General features: G+C 41.8%; 1 protein-coding gene across 1 annotated transcript in view; it reads right to left on the bottom strand.

The window, feature by feature from the left end:
• Positions 1 to 418: 418 nt before the first annotated feature.
• Positions 419 to 19,563, bottom strand: part of kdm4b (lysine (K)-specific demethylase 4B) — a 28,161-nt gene continuing 9,016 nt past the window's right edge. Inside the window, exons 7-22 of the mRNA XM_078790391.1 lie at positions 19,060 to 19,163; positions 17,580 to 17,717; positions 14,338 to 14,534; positions 13,993 to 14,240; positions 13,691 to 13,917; positions 12,357 to 12,477; positions 11,580 to 11,740; positions 10,215 to 10,419; positions 8,724 to 8,800; positions 8,587 to 8,642; positions 8,391 to 8,499; positions 4,886 to 5,074; positions 4,626 to 4,802; positions 3,507 to 3,626; positions 3,248 to 3,340; positions 419 to 2,255 (exon numbers count right to left, since the gene is read on the bottom strand). Coding sequence (XP_078646517.1) covers positions 1,743 to 2,255; positions 3,248 to 3,340; positions 3,507 to 3,626; positions 4,626 to 4,802; positions 4,886 to 5,074; positions 8,391 to 8,499; positions 8,587 to 8,642; positions 8,724 to 8,800; positions 10,215 to 10,419; positions 11,580 to 11,740; positions 12,357 to 12,477; positions 13,691 to 13,917; positions 13,993 to 14,240; positions 14,338 to 14,534; positions 17,580 to 17,717; positions 19,060 to 19,163 — 2,735 coding nt within the window. The 3' untranslated portion in view covers positions 419 to 1,742. The remainder of the gene's footprint in view (positions 2,256 to 3,247; positions 3,341 to 3,506; positions 3,627 to 4,625; positions 4,803 to 4,885; positions 5,075 to 8,390; positions 8,500 to 8,586; positions 8,643 to 8,723; positions 8,801 to 10,214; positions 10,420 to 11,579; positions 11,741 to 12,356; positions 12,478 to 13,690; positions 13,918 to 13,992; positions 14,241 to 14,337; positions 14,535 to 17,579; positions 17,718 to 19,059; positions 19,164 to 19,563) is intronic.

Raw genomic sequence — 19,563 nt, 5'->3', positions numbered from 1 at the left:
TTTAATTGTTCCCGAATACAAACATTTTAAAAGTATTTGTTCGAATTAATTTTTCGTAAAAAAAAAAGGTAATTATTCCTGCCGTTCCGAATACCGTATTCGAATTCGGCTGCACCGTTATAGCATAGACTAGCTTCTTAGAGAACAGCACACGAAAACGTTTGAGTTGTCTTGAACGCAGCATAATCGTATGATTGGACAGCAGCGGTTTGAGTGGGCGGGGCTTGGAAGTAGCTGCATTCAGAGCTCCACCGCACTGCTACAATGAGTTTGTGTTCTTCCGGTTCCGGTAATTCTTTTTTTCTTTAGTATATTGAAACTCCGGAGATCGTTTATATCCTGCTAATTAGTCTTTATGGGGTCTTGTGTGTGGAGTTTTGATGAAAAAAAATATGTAATCCATTTTGGAATAAGAGTGAAATAGAGACTGTATCAGGCAGCTAGCAAGCCACTTTAATTCCTATGAAATCATTTTTTTTATGTTTATTTGGACACAAATCACTTTTTTTTTCTCCAACATCTCAGTTGTAATGAAGGTGGAGGAGGAGGAAATAAGTGAAGGTTTCATGTTTTGACATTTACATATTCATATCACAATACACGAGACCTGTGCTATGTACAAGGTGACAAGGTGAAGGTGAGTCCATCAGTAGTTTTAAGATCTCTGCAGCACAAAAATGGCCATAGAAAAAAAAACAAACGTTAGAATCGGTACAAACGGCGTTGATCAGCCAAAGTAAGCCTGTAAAAAATTATTACTTTTGGAAATGGCCAAGTTTGCGGACTGATGAAGTAGAAAAAAAAAAAAAAGTACATACAACATAGATTTTATACATTGCATTTTTAACAATATTTCCATACTTTTCGGGTTCCTATCTTTATATATATGAAAGTACAATATTCTTCATTGATAAATGTAATCATTTCCGCTAATAGGAGAAATACGTCACACCGATGGGAGGACAAAAAATTAGCAGTGGAGCCCCGCAAGTTCCGACGACTGCTTGTTGATTTTTTTTTGGGGGGGGGAAGTAGGAACCCTGAGACGAGTTTTGCGAGTGGGAGCCATTTTTTGTCGACTAGCGTCAGGACATCGGCGATGCATTGTGCGTGCTGACTACGTGTTTTTTGCATTGGATATGCTTTCTTCTATTACAATTCTTTAAATATCCAAGACATTTAAATACTGAGTGTAATCCACAATACAATTTAACCCGGCTCTTGCAACAACAGCAAACCAAATATATGTATATATATATATATATATGTGTGTGTATATATATATATATATATATATATATCACATGACAGAAAATGACTGAAAAATAGTTATTTGTTGCTGGTTGCTTGAGTTTAGATTAAAAAAAAAAAGTAAGAGACTGGAATAATTAGCTTCCTTTTTCCCCGTCTCACAAAACGTGCCGTTATCGAATAATAAACGCGACGAGGTACAGAGTTGATACCACCCAGAGATACTTATATTAAAGATGGGAAAAGAATTAGCAAAAAAAAAAAAAACACATCCAACTGCTGAAGAATATCAAACGACAATTAATAATAATAATAATAATAATAATAATAGCAAAAAAAAATAGAAATAAAAAAAAGCTCTGTGCTGAAGCTACACTGCAATCTCAACTCAAAAAAAAAAGTAACATGCATTAAAAAGAGTCTTTTTTTTTTTTTTTTCCCGAGCTGGTGCGACATGTTTGTTTGCGTCCGTCCCGTTGCTGCTGGGGGCACTAAAACAGGGTCCCGGGGCCCTCGTCCTGGGGGAAATGTGAATGCAGGAGAGTCTCCATGTATGAGACGTAGCCGCTGCTCGGAGTGTAGCTGTCAGACATGTGCCGCGGGGGTTGCGGCGGCGGGGGAGCGGGCGGGGACGCCGCAGACAGGAGGGGATCAGAGTTCAACTGGCACTGAAAAGGGTTGGGCTGCGGGGCCAACGTGGGGTCCGGGGTCAACTTGGAGTCTGTCAGGGCGTGAGGCAAGGACCGGGTCGTGTCCATCGGAGCGTCGGGACGCGTCGGGATGGCGCCGGGCACAGACGTGGTCACGCTGAGGTGGCTTAGAAGCTGCGAGGATGGTAGGTTGCTGATGCTGTTAAGCGGTGCTGGTGCGGCGGCCGGGGCGGTCTTCTGCGGGGGGGGCGTCGTCTCCATGGGGAGCGGGGTGGGGGTGGAGGGCAGGCGGCGGCGTTTGGCCGCTCCTGCTCCGTCTGCTGAGGAGGGATCCTCCTGGGACATGGGGATGGCCTGAAAACAAAACAGGTACACAGGTTGGAATTTCACAGACTGACTCACAGTTTTTCATCAGTGTATTAATAAATCATGCTGTTTTATGATTTAATAATATTAGTAAAAAAATATTTAAAAAAATATACAATTGAAGCACATTTTTTTTGCCTAAATAAAGAATTTTCAAACATAAAAATGGCTAAATGAACTAAAATACTTACAAGGTATTCAGAAGACGCATTCAAAACACAGAATGATAAGTAGTACTCTACACTGGCCACTAGGTGTCAGTAATGTTACTGTAATATTTGATCAGACAACAATCCCTTTAAAAACAGGGTTTGAACCCCCGACGTCACTTCCTGTCCTCTCTTCGGGAGAACGACAACATGCCCACTGCGCTTACTGACGCAGCACAAACATGCTAGGTTAATTAGCGACTTCAAATTGTCCATAGGTATGAATGTGAGACAGCTGGGATAGGCTCCAGCACCCCCACGACAGTGTCACTCGGATACTGTGAACATCCAGCAGCAACACAACATTTTGGCATGACTACTATTTTGATGAAAAATATACTGAACCAGGGCTGCACAGTGGCGGGTGGTTAGCACACAGGCTTCACAGCTAGGAGACCCGAGTTCAATTCCATTCTCGGCCATCGCTGTGTGGAGTGTGCATGTTCTCCCCGTGCATGCGTGGGTTTTCTCCGGGTATTCCGGTTTCCTCCCACATTCCAAAAACATGCTAGGTTAATTGGCCACAGGTATGAATGTGAGTGTGAATGGTTGTTTGTCTATATGTGCCCTGTGATTGGCTGGCGATCAGTCCAGGGTGTACAAAGACAGCTGGGATAGGCTCCAGCACCCCAACAAAAAATGCATCCATTCTGTTCAGGGTCAGTGGAAAAGCAAGGTACACCCTCGGCTAGTCACCTGTCAATCACATGCCTCAGACGGACAACCAATGTGTCCATGAACCCATCATGCATGTTCAAGTAGAATACTCACAAGGCGGGTCCGGACCCTCTTGGGCAGTTCCTGGTCCAGCAGATGAATCTCTGAATGCTTTAACAACTGCTGACTCTTGTCCTGAAACTCAACCTGGGCACACGAGATTGAACATTGGGGATTAGTGCGATGACAACAGCGTCACCACCAGCGTCACCACCACCACCACCACACTCGTGTGTGGTCCTCATCACAGAAGGAGAATGGCGGCATGTCAAATAACCATTGAGCGTCAAATAACGTGGGCGCCCTTATTCACCTGGTAGACCTTGTGGACGTGCTGTTTGACAAAGTAAGCGTTCTGGTCCTGACCATCCTGGGTTCTGACCACGATCAACTCCCCCGCGTCAGGGGGGCCAGCGCGCAAGCAGTCGTGACTCTGAGGGGGAAAAGATGAGAGGTCATTGAGATCTGATGAATACATACTTCTAGTAAAGGATACAAAGTGGTCTCCTTTAGGTGGTTGTCTTCACTTTACTTGGTTTGTTGTTACACTAAATGAGGTTTATTCATTCATTCATTCATTTTCTACCGCTTTTTCCTCACGAGGGTCGCGGTGGTGCTGGAGCCTATCCCAGCTGTCTTCAGGGCGAGAGGCGGGGTACACCCTGGACTGGTGGCCAGCCAATCACAGGGCACATATAGACAAACAACCATTCACACTCACTTTCATACCTATGGACAATTTGGAGTCGCCAGTTAGCATGTTTAGCATGTTAGCAAACTAGCATGTTTTTGGAATGTGGAAGGAAACCGGAGTACCCGGAGAAAACCCACGCATGCACGGGGAGAACATGCAAACTCCACGCAGAGATGGTCGAGGGTGGGGAAAGACAAAATAGGAAGCCAAAAAGTTACCACTTCCACACAAAATAGGAGGAGAAATCCATTTTCTACCGCTTATCCTCACGAGGGTCGCAGGGGTGCTGGAGCCTATCCCAGCTGTCTTCAGGCAAGAGGCGGCGTACAACCCTGGACTGGTGGCCAGCCAATCACAGGGCACATATAGACAAACAACCATTCACACTCACATTCATACCTATGGACAATTTGGAGTCGCTAATTAACCTAGCATGTTTTTGGAATGTGGGAGGAAACCGGAGTACCCGGAGAAAACCCACGCATGCACGGGGAGAACATGCAAACTCCACACAGAGATGGCCGAGGGTGGAATTGAACTCGGGTCTCCTAGCTGTGAAGCCTGTGTGCAAACCACCCATCCACTGTGCAGCCCTGGTTCAGTACATTTTTCATCAATATAGTAGTCATGCCAAAATGTTGTGTTGCTGCTGGATGTTCATTCACAGTGTCAGAGTGATACTGTTGTGGGGGTGCTGGAGCCTATCCCAGCCCATCTAAGATCAGTCTCGGTACTCACTATAATGTTTTCTGGATGCAGGTTGTCGCAGTAGGAGCCGTCGTAGAAGTTGACCTCGTAGAAGGTTTGTGTTGCCATGCCGATGATGACACAATGGTAAAACCAGCTGTCGGTGTTTCGGCCAATCACCCTCTGACCCAGGGTCGGACCACTGGGAGTTTTCACGGACACCCGAGACTGAAAAACAAGATTTCAAAATCGATAATATCCCCATCATATTTAATCTTTCCCGTGTACCGTGATTCCCGAATAGTACGTACCTTCGGAATGACCTTTCTGTGTCGGTGGCAGATGACCGACACCACGTAGGGCCAGTCGGCGGGTGTCATGACAACGCCAGCAATTTGGGCGCAGGTGACGTGGAAAGACGTGGCGCAGTTCTCGTTGGAGCACTGGATGCAGGCGCCACGGTTCTGGCTGACATTTTTTCCGTGGCAGAACACACACACCTGGGCAACGGGAAAGAAGGACAAGGAAGTTAGCGTCTTCTGTCTTAGCATCCCTACTTCCTTGGATCGTCTCATTTTTCCATTCGGAATGACACATTGCAACTTGAGTCCACCTGGAAATGAATCCTGAACTAAACTTTTCCAAATCATCGGAAATCCTTAGTCCAGGGTGTACCCTGTCTTGCCCCAAGACAGCTGGGATAGGCTCCAGCATACAACCACAAATCCTAGTGAGGATAAGCGGCATAGAAACTTACAAGAAGAAAGTTGAAATAGTTAACAGAACTGGAAAATCAGCTGTAATTTTGCAAGAATAAAGTCAAAATATTGAAAAAAAAATTGGCAATTTGACAAGAATAAACTCATGAAAAAAATAATGTAATGTAATTTTAGAAGCAATGACTGGAAATATTAAAGAATATTCTTCAAAGTTGTAAAATTATGAAATAAATTTGTAATTTTTTGAAAATTAGGTTGGGGAAAAAGTTATAATATTATGTGAATAAAATCATAATATTACTAAAAGACATTTTGTTGAAAATATAAAAGTTGAAATATTTGGAAAATATTACAAAAAAAAAATGTAAATGTAGGAAGACCTCAATAAAAGCTATGTATTAAATGTGGGTTTTCTCCGGGTACTCCGGTTTCCTCCCACATTCCGAAAACATGCTAGGCTAATTAGCGACTTCAAATTGTCCATAGGTATGAATGTGAGTGTGAATGGTTGTTTGTCTATATGTGCCCTGTGATTGGCTGACCACCAGTCCGGCCACCAGACCACCCCGCCTCTCGCCCGAAGACAGCTGGGATAGGCTCCAGCACCCCCTGCGACCCTCAGAAAATCAATCAGTAATAAATAAATATAATAATAATAATAAAAACTTATAGTTGGTGTGTAGACAAATGTTTTTTTTCAGATTAAAATGAACAAAGCATTATTAGAGCCCTGTAGACATGACAAAACACGACTATAGTCACATTTATACTCTTTTTATTTACAACATATTGCGCAACTGCGGGGTCTTGAGACATGCTAACTCGCAAACTAGAGAGCTAGCCACCTAAACGGTAGCCTCCAAGTTATTTCCTTTCAACTTAAATAGCCAAAAACTTACCACTTCCACACGGATAGGGAGGATAACTATTAACATTCCCCGACGGGAATATCACTGATTGGATTTAATTGCCCCAATTTTGTTTGAACTTGCCCCGGGGCCATCGGTACATCGTTATTGTCGAGCCCTGATGAGAACCAGAAAATAAGCGAGAAACATGCAAGGAGGAGGGTAGAACAAGTACCAGAGAGTAAATTTATGTTTTCAATCGCCGCGTACGTTGTCTTGCTTCACAATAATAAATGGACTTGTTCAATTCCCTTTGCAGTTATACTTCTTGCAAGTCACCGGAATGTAGTAGCAATGTAGGAGACATCGTTCAATCATTCAGATGATCATTTTTTATAGATATTATAAGACGTTTGAGACGACGTTTTTGGCTGCAGAGTCAACATTGCCGGTAACGTTGTATAGATTTTTCACCGACGTGTGAGGCAAAATAATGATAATTGCTTCTAAAATTGCGTGTTCACACACGATCGGGCCCGTCGTCTGAATCATTAGAACCGAGAGCTTTGTCTCTTGATCTTTTAAGACGAGCTGGGGGGGAAACCTGCTTTGACAGCGCTCGGCTGTAAATGTCACCCAGCGTGTCTTTGATAGATTATTCAGAGAATAGAGACGAGGGGGGGGGGGGTGACATTATTTGTGCATATGTGATTATGCCGCAGCAAGCAATACGCTCGTCTATGAAGTGGGATTGAATGAGCCAATGGGGGGGGTGGGGGGGGGCAGATTCCAGGAAGATGAGATTTAAAGGCGACATAGAGAAAAAATGAAGGAAGGAGACGAGTTGCGTTCAGTGGCAACATCATCAATCGGGAAATTTGTCTCCACTGTAACCCTTAGATGGATAAGTGGGTCAGAAATGACTCAGTCAGGTTGTTTTCTTAAAATATCTTCGTAATGAAATTTTTTTTTATCATTTCATATTCCAGGTATTCCTAAAAAAACATGTTTTTGATATCATGCTGTTCACATTTTTAACTTGTCTTTTATACATTTTAAGAAATTTTTGTTTTTGTGTTACTACCCCAACCTTCCATAAGTGGGTCAAAAATGACCCTGTCAGGTTGTTTTCTTGAAATATCTTTGTAATTAAAATTTGAATGAATCCATTCCATAGTTTGATTCCACATACTGAAATGCTATGGCTAGCATAACGTAGTCCTAGCATAGAAGTGTTTCAAATGTACTTCTTCCCTGAGGTGGCATTATGAATTATCCTTACTGGCCTTCTTTGCAGTACATTTAACGAGTGAAGATTGCTTTTATGTCACAATTCTAAAATGACATTCAAAAATTTGCGTCCTTTTGACATGGGAGCATATACTAGCTAAATACTATGTAATACTGCAGATACTTCAAAACATACTGCACTAAATATCCTGCAACATTTGGCGGTGTACAAATATTTTCAATTAATGAATTGATGAATGAATGAATGAATCCATTCCATAGTTTGATTCCACATACTGAAACTATTTATTACTATTAATTATTATTACTATTACTACTATACTGTTTATTTATATGTTTGTTTATTCAAGCTGCTTAAACGCGACGACAAACGTTAATGTTTAAAGATGGTGTCTTTGAACATGTGAAAGGATCGGTTCCTTTAACATGAACAATAATAACATAGTGCAAGAAAACTAAGGAATTCTGTCAATGTATTTATTCATTTTATTACTGTATTATAATTTTATATATTTTTTAATGTTATAATAATTTTTTAAAATTAAATTTTTTTTTTTATTTTAATTAAATATTTTTTAATTTTAATAAATTTTTAATTTTAATTAATTAATTTTTTAGTTTTAATTAATAAATTATTTAATTTTAGAATTTTGCAATTTTATAATCTTTTATAATCTTTATGTGTTCTGTGTACAGTGTGAGCTCATTTAGGTATAGGACCCGATTTAGACCAAAACTCCACTAGCATCAGAGTCTCCGTGAGGCTGAAAAACACTACCTAGCCATCCATAAGAGTAGCGGATGGGAGTGATGGACACAGAGTCAGTGAAAGGGAAATATACGACACGGCGTGGTACATGTATAATACCGAATAAGAGAGCAGATCACGGAACAGTGACTAAAGCTACAGACGGGAAATCAGACAGCTGCAGTGAGAAAGGAGTCAAGACAAGCTTGTTCACTACCCACTGACTCGCTTTGTTTCTGCGCCAACTTACCAGGTTTCTGCGTGTTTCCGGAACAGCACTGATATCCACCGGTTCCCTCGCGATAGCGTTGATGAAGCGAACCTCAGCCACAGCAATGGCGCAGATAATATGCGCCCACCTGGTTTCCAGAGAAGACACACAACGCAGATGACCTCTGACAACTATTGCACAAGTATTTCCATTTTCTCAATTTGGCACAGCATACCGGTTGTCGACGGTAATCTTCAGAGCTCCTCCCCTCAAGTTGCAGAGACAACACTCCTGAAAAAGGGCAGAAACTGCGCTATACATTCTGGCTCTGTTAAGACATGACATCGGTTTCGGGGGATCGGTTTCGCTCACCACTGTCCAGGCACCTGCCACACATCTGGAGCATGTCCACGGTCCGACGACCGAGTCCGGATTGACACCGTAACAACCTGTCAAGACAAGACGAGTCATGTGACTCAGAATTCAAACATGACGCCAGGGGTCTCAAACACGAGGCCCGCGGGCCAAATGTGGTCCGCAGGACGCTAGTTTGAGGCCCCCGCCTTGATATGAAAGTTTAATGTTTGATATGGATGCTGTATGGTATCACGTACCCAGAAAAAATTATTACGTTTGATTAATGTTCATGTTAAAGGTTAAATAACTGTTAATAGTTATCCTCCCTATCCGTGTGGAAGTGGTATTTTTTTGGCTTTTTAAGTTTAAAGGAAATAACTTGGAGGCTACCGTTTAGGTCGCTTATTTCCTGGTTCTCATCAGGGCTCGACAATAACGATGTACCGATGGCCCGGGGCAAGTTAAAACAAAATTGGGGCAATTAAATCCAATCAGTGATATTCCCGTCGGGGAATGTTAATAGTTATCCTCCCTATCCGTGTGGAAGTGGTAAGTTTTTGGCAATTTAAGTTTAAAGGAAATAACTTGAAGGCTACCGTTTAGGTCGCTAGCTCTCTAGTTTGCGAGTTAGCATGTGTCTCAAGACCCTGCAATTGCGCAATATGTTGTAAATAAAAAGAGTATAAATGTGACTATAGTCGTGTTTTGTCATGTCTACAGGGCTCTAATAATGCTTTGTTCATTTTAATCTGAAAAAAATCATTTGTCTACCCACCAACTATATGTGGTTTCTTAAGTTTTTATTATTTGCCCTTTTATTATTATTATTATATTTATTTATTACTGATTGATTGATTTTCTTTATTCTTGATTTGTTTATTTATTTTTCATCTTATTCGACAAAGTTTTTTAAATGTTTTTGTTTTTAATAAATGCGTTGTTTTTTTTGGAAAACCTGATGCGGCCCAGTCTCACCCAGACCCGACCGAACTCCAGTGGCCCCCAAGTAAATTGAGTTTGAGACCCCTGGTCCAGATCACGCCATGACAGCAGATGAAGCGGTCTTTGTTAGGTCTCGTTCCAGCTTCAGGGGGGTAGTAATAGCTCAAGGGGGGGTTGTTATTTTGAGCCAAGGTGCGTAAGGTATGTGTGTGCTGCAATTGTTCTGATTCTGTCGTGTTCTATTTGACGCAACACGAGACCCGGTTACATCAGTGTTTTTCGCTGTGCACTCAAACTGTACCTGCCAAAATGTTAGCGACGTGTTTTGAATGGGAGCCTTTTCCATTCCGCCGGAATGATTTGAGGACATTCGCATCGCATTCACGTTTGCCCTTAAAGGTACCGTCAGCCGCTTGCAAATAAGACGGTTTTAACGCAGACCTTATTGCAACAATGGACCTCACAGAATCAAGAAATGTACTTCAAGTACAACTGACTACTGTAGTAATTAGGAACTGATGAAAGAATCTACTGTGGTAAACTACCACGGGTTTGAATACTCACTGGCATGCACTTGCATGTTGCACGAGGAGCAGCACAGCAGCACGCTGGTTCCATCCTCCCCAATGTAATGGCTCGTGGGAGGGGGCTCGGTGCTGTCGGCCCTGACACTGAAGCACATCTCTGGGACGATCGGACGAGTTCGATTTCCGTGGCGGGGGACAAAGGACCGCTGGCGATCGTTTGCATTGATGGGTTCGTGGTGGGGCTGAAACGGCAGCGGGGGGAAGAAGATAAATGTGATGCAACACACTTTGGCGGCTTCTCTCTATCACAGTTATTATATATATATATATATATTCATTACAAATATCATATTGTGTATATGTGGCCTGTGATTGGCTGGCCACCAGTCCAGGGTGTACCCCGCCTCTCGCCCGAAGACAGCTGGGATAGGCTCCAGCACCCCCGCAACCCTCGTGAGGATAAGTGGTAAATTAATGAATGAAAAACGGGAGTATGGTTTAGCAAAAATTTTCATTGAAAACTCAAGTTGTCAGCTGCACAGTGATTAAGTGGTTAGCACACAGGCCTCACAGCTAGGAGACCCGAGTTCAATTCCACCCTCAGCAATCTCCGTGTGGAGTTTGCATGTTCTCCCCGTGCATGCGTGGGTTTTCTCCGAGTATAAAACATGCTAGGTTAATTAGCGACTCCAAATTGTCCATAGGTATGAATGTGAGTGTGAATGGTTGTTTGTCTATATGTGCCCTGTGATTGGCTGGCCACCAGTCCAGGGTGAACCCCGCCTCTCTCGCCCGAAGACAGCTGGGATAAGCTCCAGCATACCCCACAATCCTAGTGAGGATAAGCGGCATAGAAACTTACAAGAAGAAAGTTGAAATAGTTAACAGAATTGGAAAATCAGCTGTAATTTTGCAAGAATAAAGTCAAAATATTGAGAAAAAAATTGGCAATTTGGCAATGTCATTTTATTTTAGAAGCAATGACTGGAAATATTAAAGAATATTCTTCAAAGTTGTAAAATTATGAAATAGATTTGGTTGAGGAAAAAGTTATATGTGAATAAAATCATAATATTACTAAAAGAAAATTTAGAAGAAAGTTGAAATATTTGGAAAATTAAAAAAAACATTTAAAAAAATGTAAAAAGGTGCATTATCTAAAAAAAAAAAACAAAAAAAAATATTATGGAAAGCAGGAAGTGAACAAATGTAACAGTTACTGATTGTAAAAGTACCAGATGGAGGGGTAGGATTTAATAAGCTTTGCTTCTTCCTACTCCTTTTGGACATGTGGAACTGGGAACTGATTAAGTGATGCGTTCAATTGTAATCTGATGCACGTTCAAATGAAATTAAACCATGACTTCATATGTGGACCCCCTGCAGTGCGGTGTGCTAGTACCTTTGTGTAGGGACAGAAGAGGGAGCAGACGGCGCAGTGTGGCTGGAGGACCGCCACGGCAGCGTTGAAGGCCTTCTCGGCCAGGAAGTTGGGAGATCGATTCTGCCAAAGGTGCTCCTGTTTCTTCATGCTGCTTTCCAGTGCCGCGGGTGACGTAAGCTCTGCGGGTGGTAAATAATACTCATTTAAAGTGACGGCGTTGTTAGTTAGAATTATGAAAATACAGTACATTTGAATAGAAGAGGGTCAAAAAGAAGCATTCGGCAAAAGAAGCATTTTTAACGGCGAGTAAGGGACAGCCCTTGGAATATAATTGGCTGTCGGACGCAAATAGCACAGGGGGGGTTCAACGACTTGCTCTCAAAAGGTTGAGAATGAATTCCAGCCGCGAATCCCCTGAAGCGAGCGATCCAGACAATTTGTTAAAACCTGAAGAGGACACAGGAGGATATCGCCAGGCTTCCATTTAACTCGTTCTCCTTGTGTCATCGTCGTCCTCCAGCCACCCTTTCTGAAGGACAAGCCTCCAGTTGGGTGTCAGCTTTTAAGAGACTTTGAAAGCATGTAATTGGAAGTCATGATCCCAAGATCAATAATTGCCAGTCAGGAGACCCCCACCCCAAAAAAAACCCCCATCAAATTCATTGTTTTTTCTCTAACTTTCAAATGTGAAGTGGCTGAAACAAAGAAAAAAAATAGACGCAAAATAAAAATAAAGAAAAATAGATGACAAAGAATTCATGACAAAAAATTGTGACTCCCCCCTGACAACATTACCTGCAGCACCCGTCGGATCCTGCTTGACCACAGACAAAGGAGACCGGATGGGCGGCTTGGTGAGGGGGTGACGTCGACTCTTCTTAACTTCTGTCGGCATCTTCAGCTTGCTGTAGCTGGCCTGACAATGCGACAAAACAACACGTCTTACGTCTCAACATGTAATTCCGGACCCCGTTCACTGTGCATTATGCGATCGAGCTCCACGTGCAATATATTAAGGCTCTAAGTGCTATATGATAATAATATAATAGTATTTCTATAATTTCTATAATGCCTCATATATATACTGGTAATGGTTTTATTTCATTGGAACATGCATCAGATTACAATTGAACGCATCACATAATCAGTTCCCAGTTCCACATGTCCAAAAGGAGTAGGAAGAAGCAAAGCTTATTAAATCCTACCCCTCCATCCATTTTACAATCAGTAACTGATACATTTGTTCACTTCCTTCTTTCCTAATATAATTTTTGTTTTTTTTACTTTATTTTATAAAATGTTTGTAAAAAAAATTCTTTTATTTTTTTTCGTTTTCTTTTATTTGATTTTATTCATTTATTTTACGGTTATATTTGTTCACTTCCTGCTTTCCTAATATAATTTTTTTATTAAACTGTATTTTTTTTTTATTTTATTTATTTATTTTGTCACATGCCGAAGTACTTGATGATATGAGCATCCAATGCCATAATGGGTACCATAGTAAGTGTCAATATAGTGATATATATAGCACATCATGACTGGTTCAAGACTCTTCTTCACTTCCTGCTTTCCTAATATAATTATCGTTTTTTTTTTTTTACACTTTATTTTATAAAATGTTTGTAAAAATTGTTTTATATTTTTTCTTCGTTTTCTTTTATTCATTTATTTTACTGTTACATTTGTTCACTTCCTGCTTTCCTAATATAATTTTAATTGATTTTTAACTTTATTTTATAAAATTGTTTTTTTTCTTTATTTTTTCTTTGTTTTCTTTTATTTTATTCAATTATTTTACTGTTACATTTGTTCACTTCCTGCTTTCCTAATATAGTTTAAGGTTTTTTTTTTAACTTTATTTTGTTAATTTAAAATAATAATAATTTTTTGATTAATTGTTGATTTTGTTAATACTTGGGTTGTTTATATTGTTTATTTTTTATATTTTTTATTACTGATTCTGTACTCTTGCTGCTGTGCAATGCAAATTTCCCTACTGAGGGACGAATAAAAGGCATATCTTATCTTATCACATCTCTTGATGCACGACAATGCAGTGAGAAGAAGCTGTGATAAAAATTAATCATTGCATTAATTCGGTTGCAAAAAGCAAGAGTGCAACTCACTTCCAGGTTGTTGTTGTCTGCTGGGATGTCTGCGGCTTTTTGGACCGGAGGATTCTCCTCCTGGATGGGATCCGACGAGGCAGACCTTGAATTCTTCATGGCGGTTGCAGTAAATTGTTCAAATACTTCTTGAAATCCCGTGATGGGCACATCCTGATTTGTCTGCATGGCGGTTTCTGCATCATCCGCCACGTTGTCGTTCAGGTTTTGTGGTTGAGAATCAAGTTCTGGCAAAGATAAGACATTTTAGTTGAATTATTTTGTTAAAAGACTGGAAGGTTGGGGGTCTCAATAGTTCCTACCCTGCGGCGCTGAAGTGGCAGCTGCCCTGGAAGCGGCCTCTGCATCCTGCATTTCTTTCAGCTGCATGGCCTCCAGGGTCATCATGGCCTCTCTGGCGAGGCGGTCCTCTCTTTCTTGCCTGCGCTGGGCTTCTCGCTCCTCCACTTGACGTTGGTATTCAACGGCGTTCAACTCGATGCCCTCCTCCGCCAGTACCTTCACCTCCTCCAACTTCAGACGGCGGAACTGTTTCATTTTCTGCATGGCCCTTGGAATAGCGATGAAAGAACGTATAAATAAACGTGTAAATAACATTTATTCCCTGGGCAAAAAAAAAAAAAATTCCATTGAGACATATGGCTCACTTCCGCAAGAGGTTGGCTCGGAATGTGATGCGATGCTGTCTCCAGCGCTCCAGTTCCGGGCTGCTAAGCTCGGTGATCTTGGAGTGGTCCAACATGATGATGTCTTTTCCCTGTTTCCACATGTCGTAGCGATCCGGCTGGAGGCAGCGCACAAAGACATCCATGGAAATCTTCACCATATCCTTACGGCAGGTACACTATAGAGGAAAAAAACACAGAACATAAATACAAAAAGGACTCATTTATACAGTGGATGTCGCTACATGGTTAGGTATTGCAATGCTCATTCGGTTCAACTCATAATTATGAAGTATATCAACTTTTTTTTCCCACATTGTACACAAGGAGAAGTATGGAGTAGAGGACTTAATCCAAGTGTTGAATAAGATGTAAGAGAAGCAGTCAAATGATGGAGAAAGAACCGGGAGAGAGATTAAACCAAGATGGGGGACGAGAGCCGAGTGAAAATATTTTGTTTCCTGGCTTGCTTGTATTAAATTCAAGTTGTATCATTCCCCCGAGAAGCATGGAGGGTCATGTGTTCAATTACCGAGAACACAAGAGGCCTGCTCTCCCCCAGCAAAACAATATCCGAGCGACATTGCATTTGGACACCGGTAGACTGACACAAACGTTAAAATAAGGTGTCTGGTAGAAGCTGATAGAACAGTATGTGGCGAGGCACAGGGAGGCAAATAAACATATGCTTTCTTCGTTTAGTAAAAAATAAGGACATTCCAAGACTATTTGCTCCCCTACATCAACATGGCAGTGTCCCAACACCCAGGCTGTCTTCAGGCGAGAGACGGGGTGTATAGGGGTCTGATTACTCCCTAAATATAGTAACAAAGTCGCTAAGTTAGCAACAGCGATCCCTCCTGCTGAGTCTTCTTATTCTCTGGCAATGCGTTGATGAGTGAGTGCAAACATTCATTCATTTTCTACCATTTTTCCTCACAAGGGTTGCAGCGGGGGTGCTGGAGCCTATCCCAGCTGTCTTCAGACGAAAGGCGGGGTGTATAGGGGTCTGATTACTCCCTAAATATCGTGACAAAGTCGCTAGGTCGGCAAAAGTGATCCCTCCTGCTGAGTCTTCTTATTCTCTGGCAATGTATTAAAGAGTGAGTGCAAACATTCATTAATTTATTCAATTTCTACTGCTTTTCCTCACAAGGGTCGCCCAGGGTGGGGGTATGGGGGGGGTGCCGGAGCCTATCCCAGCTGTCTTCAGACGAAAGGCGGGGTGTATAGGGGTCTGATTACTCCCTAAATATCGTGACAAAGTCGCTAGGTCGGCAAAAGTGATCCCTCCTGCTGAGTCTTCTTATTCTCTGGCAATGTATTAAAGAGTGAGTGCAAACATTCATTCATTTATTCAATTTCTACTGCTTTTCCTCACAAGGGTCGCCGGGGTGGGGGTATTGGGGGGGGGGGGGGGCGGAGCCTATCCCAGCTGTCTTCAGGCAAGAGGCGGGGTGTATAGGGGTCTGATTACTCCCTAAATATAGTAACAAAGTCGCTAAGTTAGCAACAGCGATCCCTCCTGCTGAGTCTTCTTATTCTCTGGCAATGTGTTAATGAGTGAGTGCAAACATTCATTCATTCATTTTCTACCGCTTTTCCTCACAAGGGTCACAGCTGGGGGTGCTGGAGCCTATCCCAGCTGTCTTGGGGCGAGAGGCGGGGTACACCCTGGACTGGTGGTCAGCCAATCACAGGGCACATATAGACAAACAACCATTCACACTCACATTCATACCTATGGACAATTTGGAGTCGCCATTTTTGGAATGAGAGAGGAAACCGGAAAAAAACCCATGCATGCAAACTCCACACAGAGATGGCCGATAGTGGAATTGAACTCGGGTCTCTTCGCTGTGAGGCCTGAGTACTAACCACTCGACCACCGTGCAGCCATAAACAAGGCAACAAAATGTAAACAAACCAGAAGCAGACAGGCAGTACCGTTTCCAGTGAGTGACGTGAAAGAAAAGAAAAGTTTTCCACAAGACAATATACGGTTCACTGGAGGTGATGTCGGTGAAAGTTTTAATTCGGAAACTGCAAATTAAAATCGCTTCCAGACACATTTGTAATATCCGGAATTCTGTGTGGCAAAGGCAGCCTTTGGCGTGTGACGTGGTTTATGAGCCTCCGCAGTGCGATTTTGATGATGACTATTACGCATTTCACCTTTCCCGTAATGAGAGTACAAGAAGCAAAGTCACGAGCTTCCGATGTGAGAGGGAATGTCTATGCATCGGAGCGCTTGGGTGACAAACAATACAGTTGGCTTTTAAAAGGGCAAATCATCTAGCACAGGGGTCTCAAACACGCGGCCCGCGGGCCAAATGTGGCCCACAGGACACTAGTTTGAGGCCCCCGCCTTGATATGAAAGTTTAATGTTAGTTTGATATGGATGCTGTATGGTATCATGTACAGAAAAAATTATTACGTTTGATTAATGTTCATGTTAAAGGTTAAATAACTTATGGTTATCCTCCCTATCCGTGTGGAAGTGGTATTTTTTTGGCTTTTTAAGTTTAAAGGAAATAACTTGGAGGCTACCGTTTAGGTCGCTAGCTCTCTAGTTTGCGAGTTAGCATGTGTCTCAAGACCCTGCAGTTGCGCAATATGTTGTAAATAAAAAGAGTATAAATGTGACTATAGTCGTGTTTTGTCATGTCTACAGGGCATTTTAATCTGAAAAAAATCATTTGTCTACCCACCAACTATATGTGGTTTCTTAAGTTTTTATTATTTGCCGTTTTAGAAAAATAAAACGTAAGCTATTCGAGAACAGTGGAATATTTTAATCAGAGCTTTTCTTGTAGAAAATTGGAACCTAATGCGGCCCAGTCTCACCCAGACCCTAGCTCCAATGGCCCCCTAAGTAAATTGAGTTTGAGACCCCTGATCTAGCAGATTAAACGTTGTTTGTTAACTTCATCTTATTAAAGTCAGTGCTGCTTTTTCTGTTTGGTGTGCTCTTATTTTGTCACCACAACCAAAGTGTGCAAATGACATCTATTGGGAAGGAAGACAGTGAAGTGATGCAATGTGGGAAAAAAAAGTGGATTATGGCAGTAGCTCGTTAATTTCATCATGAATGTGCGCAAGAAGGCAAACAAAGTTCAGAAACCGCTAAAAGTGATGCTGCTTTGCGGGCGGCGTTCCGGTGTTGGGTTTGACTGGAAAATGGGTTAAAAAAAGTTAACTAAGATTTGGAAGACCGTCTTACCTGAGTGGCCATTTTGCCGTAGTCAACCCAGCGCAGAGTGGCAAAGTTTGTGGATTCCGCACAGTTGAAGCCATGATTGAAGCCGGCGTGGTAGCCATAAGGAAAGGTGATCATGAACTCCCCTTCATTCTGAGTTACCTGGTCAAATAAAAAGCCTGGATTAGTTTCACTTCAAATAATTCAATTCTAATTCAAACAAAACAAACAATACTAGAAAAGTTAAAATTATTAAAAGTTAAAGTTATTACTTATTCTTGTTATTTACGCTAAAAGAACCACAGTGCCGAACTTCCCATGATGCTTAGAGTACAGAACCAGGATTTTTTTTTTTGATCTGACAAATCTTAAGTAACTTTCATCAACAACTTTTTTGTGTGTGTGTGTGTGTCTCTAGTATGGAGGATGGGAGGGCGGGGCTTTCTTAGTAATTGTTTTTCCTTTTAATTGTGGTAATTGTTTTTAATTCTGTAAAGCACTTTGTGTTGCATGTCTTTGCGGGAAAAGTGCTCTACAAATAAAGTTGATTTGATTTGATCAATGCAAAATTTCTGCTTGAACATTAACACAGCGGCAGCTGCTGAAGTTCGATTAAAAAAAACAACAAAAAACAGCTACACATTGCGAGCAAACAAGTGATGCCGGGACCACGAGTACATGTTGGATTGCAAGGTTTGTAGTGTTGCGTACACAAGCAAATGTGGTCCGTTTTGTTATTATATTCAGCGAGTATTCAGAGATTCTGTTTCTCCAAAGTGGAAAGTGACAAATCGCTCAAATGTTTCAAATCTTATTGGACACTTCAACAAAAGTAGATGGCAAAGTAAACCGTAAAAAACTTCCCTCGCATTTCCAGTACACGCTTAAGTAACTCATTTTCCCATGAGTGAAATGTTCAGATTATTTTCCGTTACACTTGAAGACAAGACTTTTTTTTCTAATACCTTGCCCCCAAAACACAAGTCCTTTATAAGTGATCATCATCATCACCGTGACGCCCGGATCTAGGCGATCAAGAGACACATCAAGCCAGACAAGGTGACAGGCATGGGGGGGTGAAAGCGGGGCAGAGGAGGAACATTTGAAATAACTTTTCCAAATGATAGACTGTGGCTTCCCCCGTATCAAAACACACCATCTTGCATTTTCCAGATAGCTGGGAAGGTTCTATTTTTAAGCATTGACGCAATATACTGTAGGCGCATTAGCAGTGACACCTTCAGTGCTGTAATGATGCCCTAAGAGGGCAAACGTGGGAACATCGGAAGGCACACTGTCTGCAAAAGTGGAACTTTCTTTTCTTCTCACTGCGAGTGTGTGTGAGGGTCAATATCTCATAGCATTAAACAAGAAGTCGGAGGAAATGCACCAAGAACTTGGGGATGGAAGTAAAAACTTAACAGAAATTTGCTCCGAAAACTCCGACAAAGAACGCGATAAATATGATCAACGTGAGTATTGAGTTTCGGATGATGCCGCTCACCCTGTCAAAGGGAATGCCGTATTTCTTCAGGATGGATGGCGATATCAAAGTCATCTTGTGGCGAAGGAAAGCATCGCACCCCTGGGAACTACCAGGGAAGAAGCCTGCGAGGGGAACACAAATAATCAGATGAAACCATAAAAAAAAAAAACAAGATTCCCAGTAGTCATATTTAAGCATCCGACAACGAGGATCATATTTCAAAGTGCTTATGGAAAAATTAAAAGGGAGGCTTCTCATGCTGCCCCCTTCTGGTAATTTGAGGAGAGCATTATTAGTTAGCATTATTAGCGACAAAAGCTACAAAAAACTGATGAGATCAAGCCAATCATGACAGGAGGGAGTAAAATGTCCAATTTTTTTTAAACCTTCCTCTTGTGTTAGCTTTCCTGTAGCATCTCTTATGTCAGGGGTCTCAAACATGCGGCAGATGCTAGTTTAGGCCCCCGCCTTGATATGACAGTTTAATGTTAGTGCGGCAAGTTTGATATGGATGCTGTATGG

Source organism: Doryrhamphus excisus, linkage group LG4, assembly GCF_037039965.1.
Source record: "Doryrhamphus excisus strain RoL-2023G ecotype Guam linkage group LG4, RoL_Dexc_Guam_v1.1, whole genome shotgun sequence".
In the NCBI taxonomy this organism is placed as follows: Eukaryota; Metazoa; Chordata; class Actinopteri; order Syngnathiformes; family Syngnathidae; genus Doryrhamphus; species Doryrhamphus excisus.
Note: the sequence above shows the minus strand (reverse complement) of the source record. Positions and strands in the feature narration are given on the sequence as shown.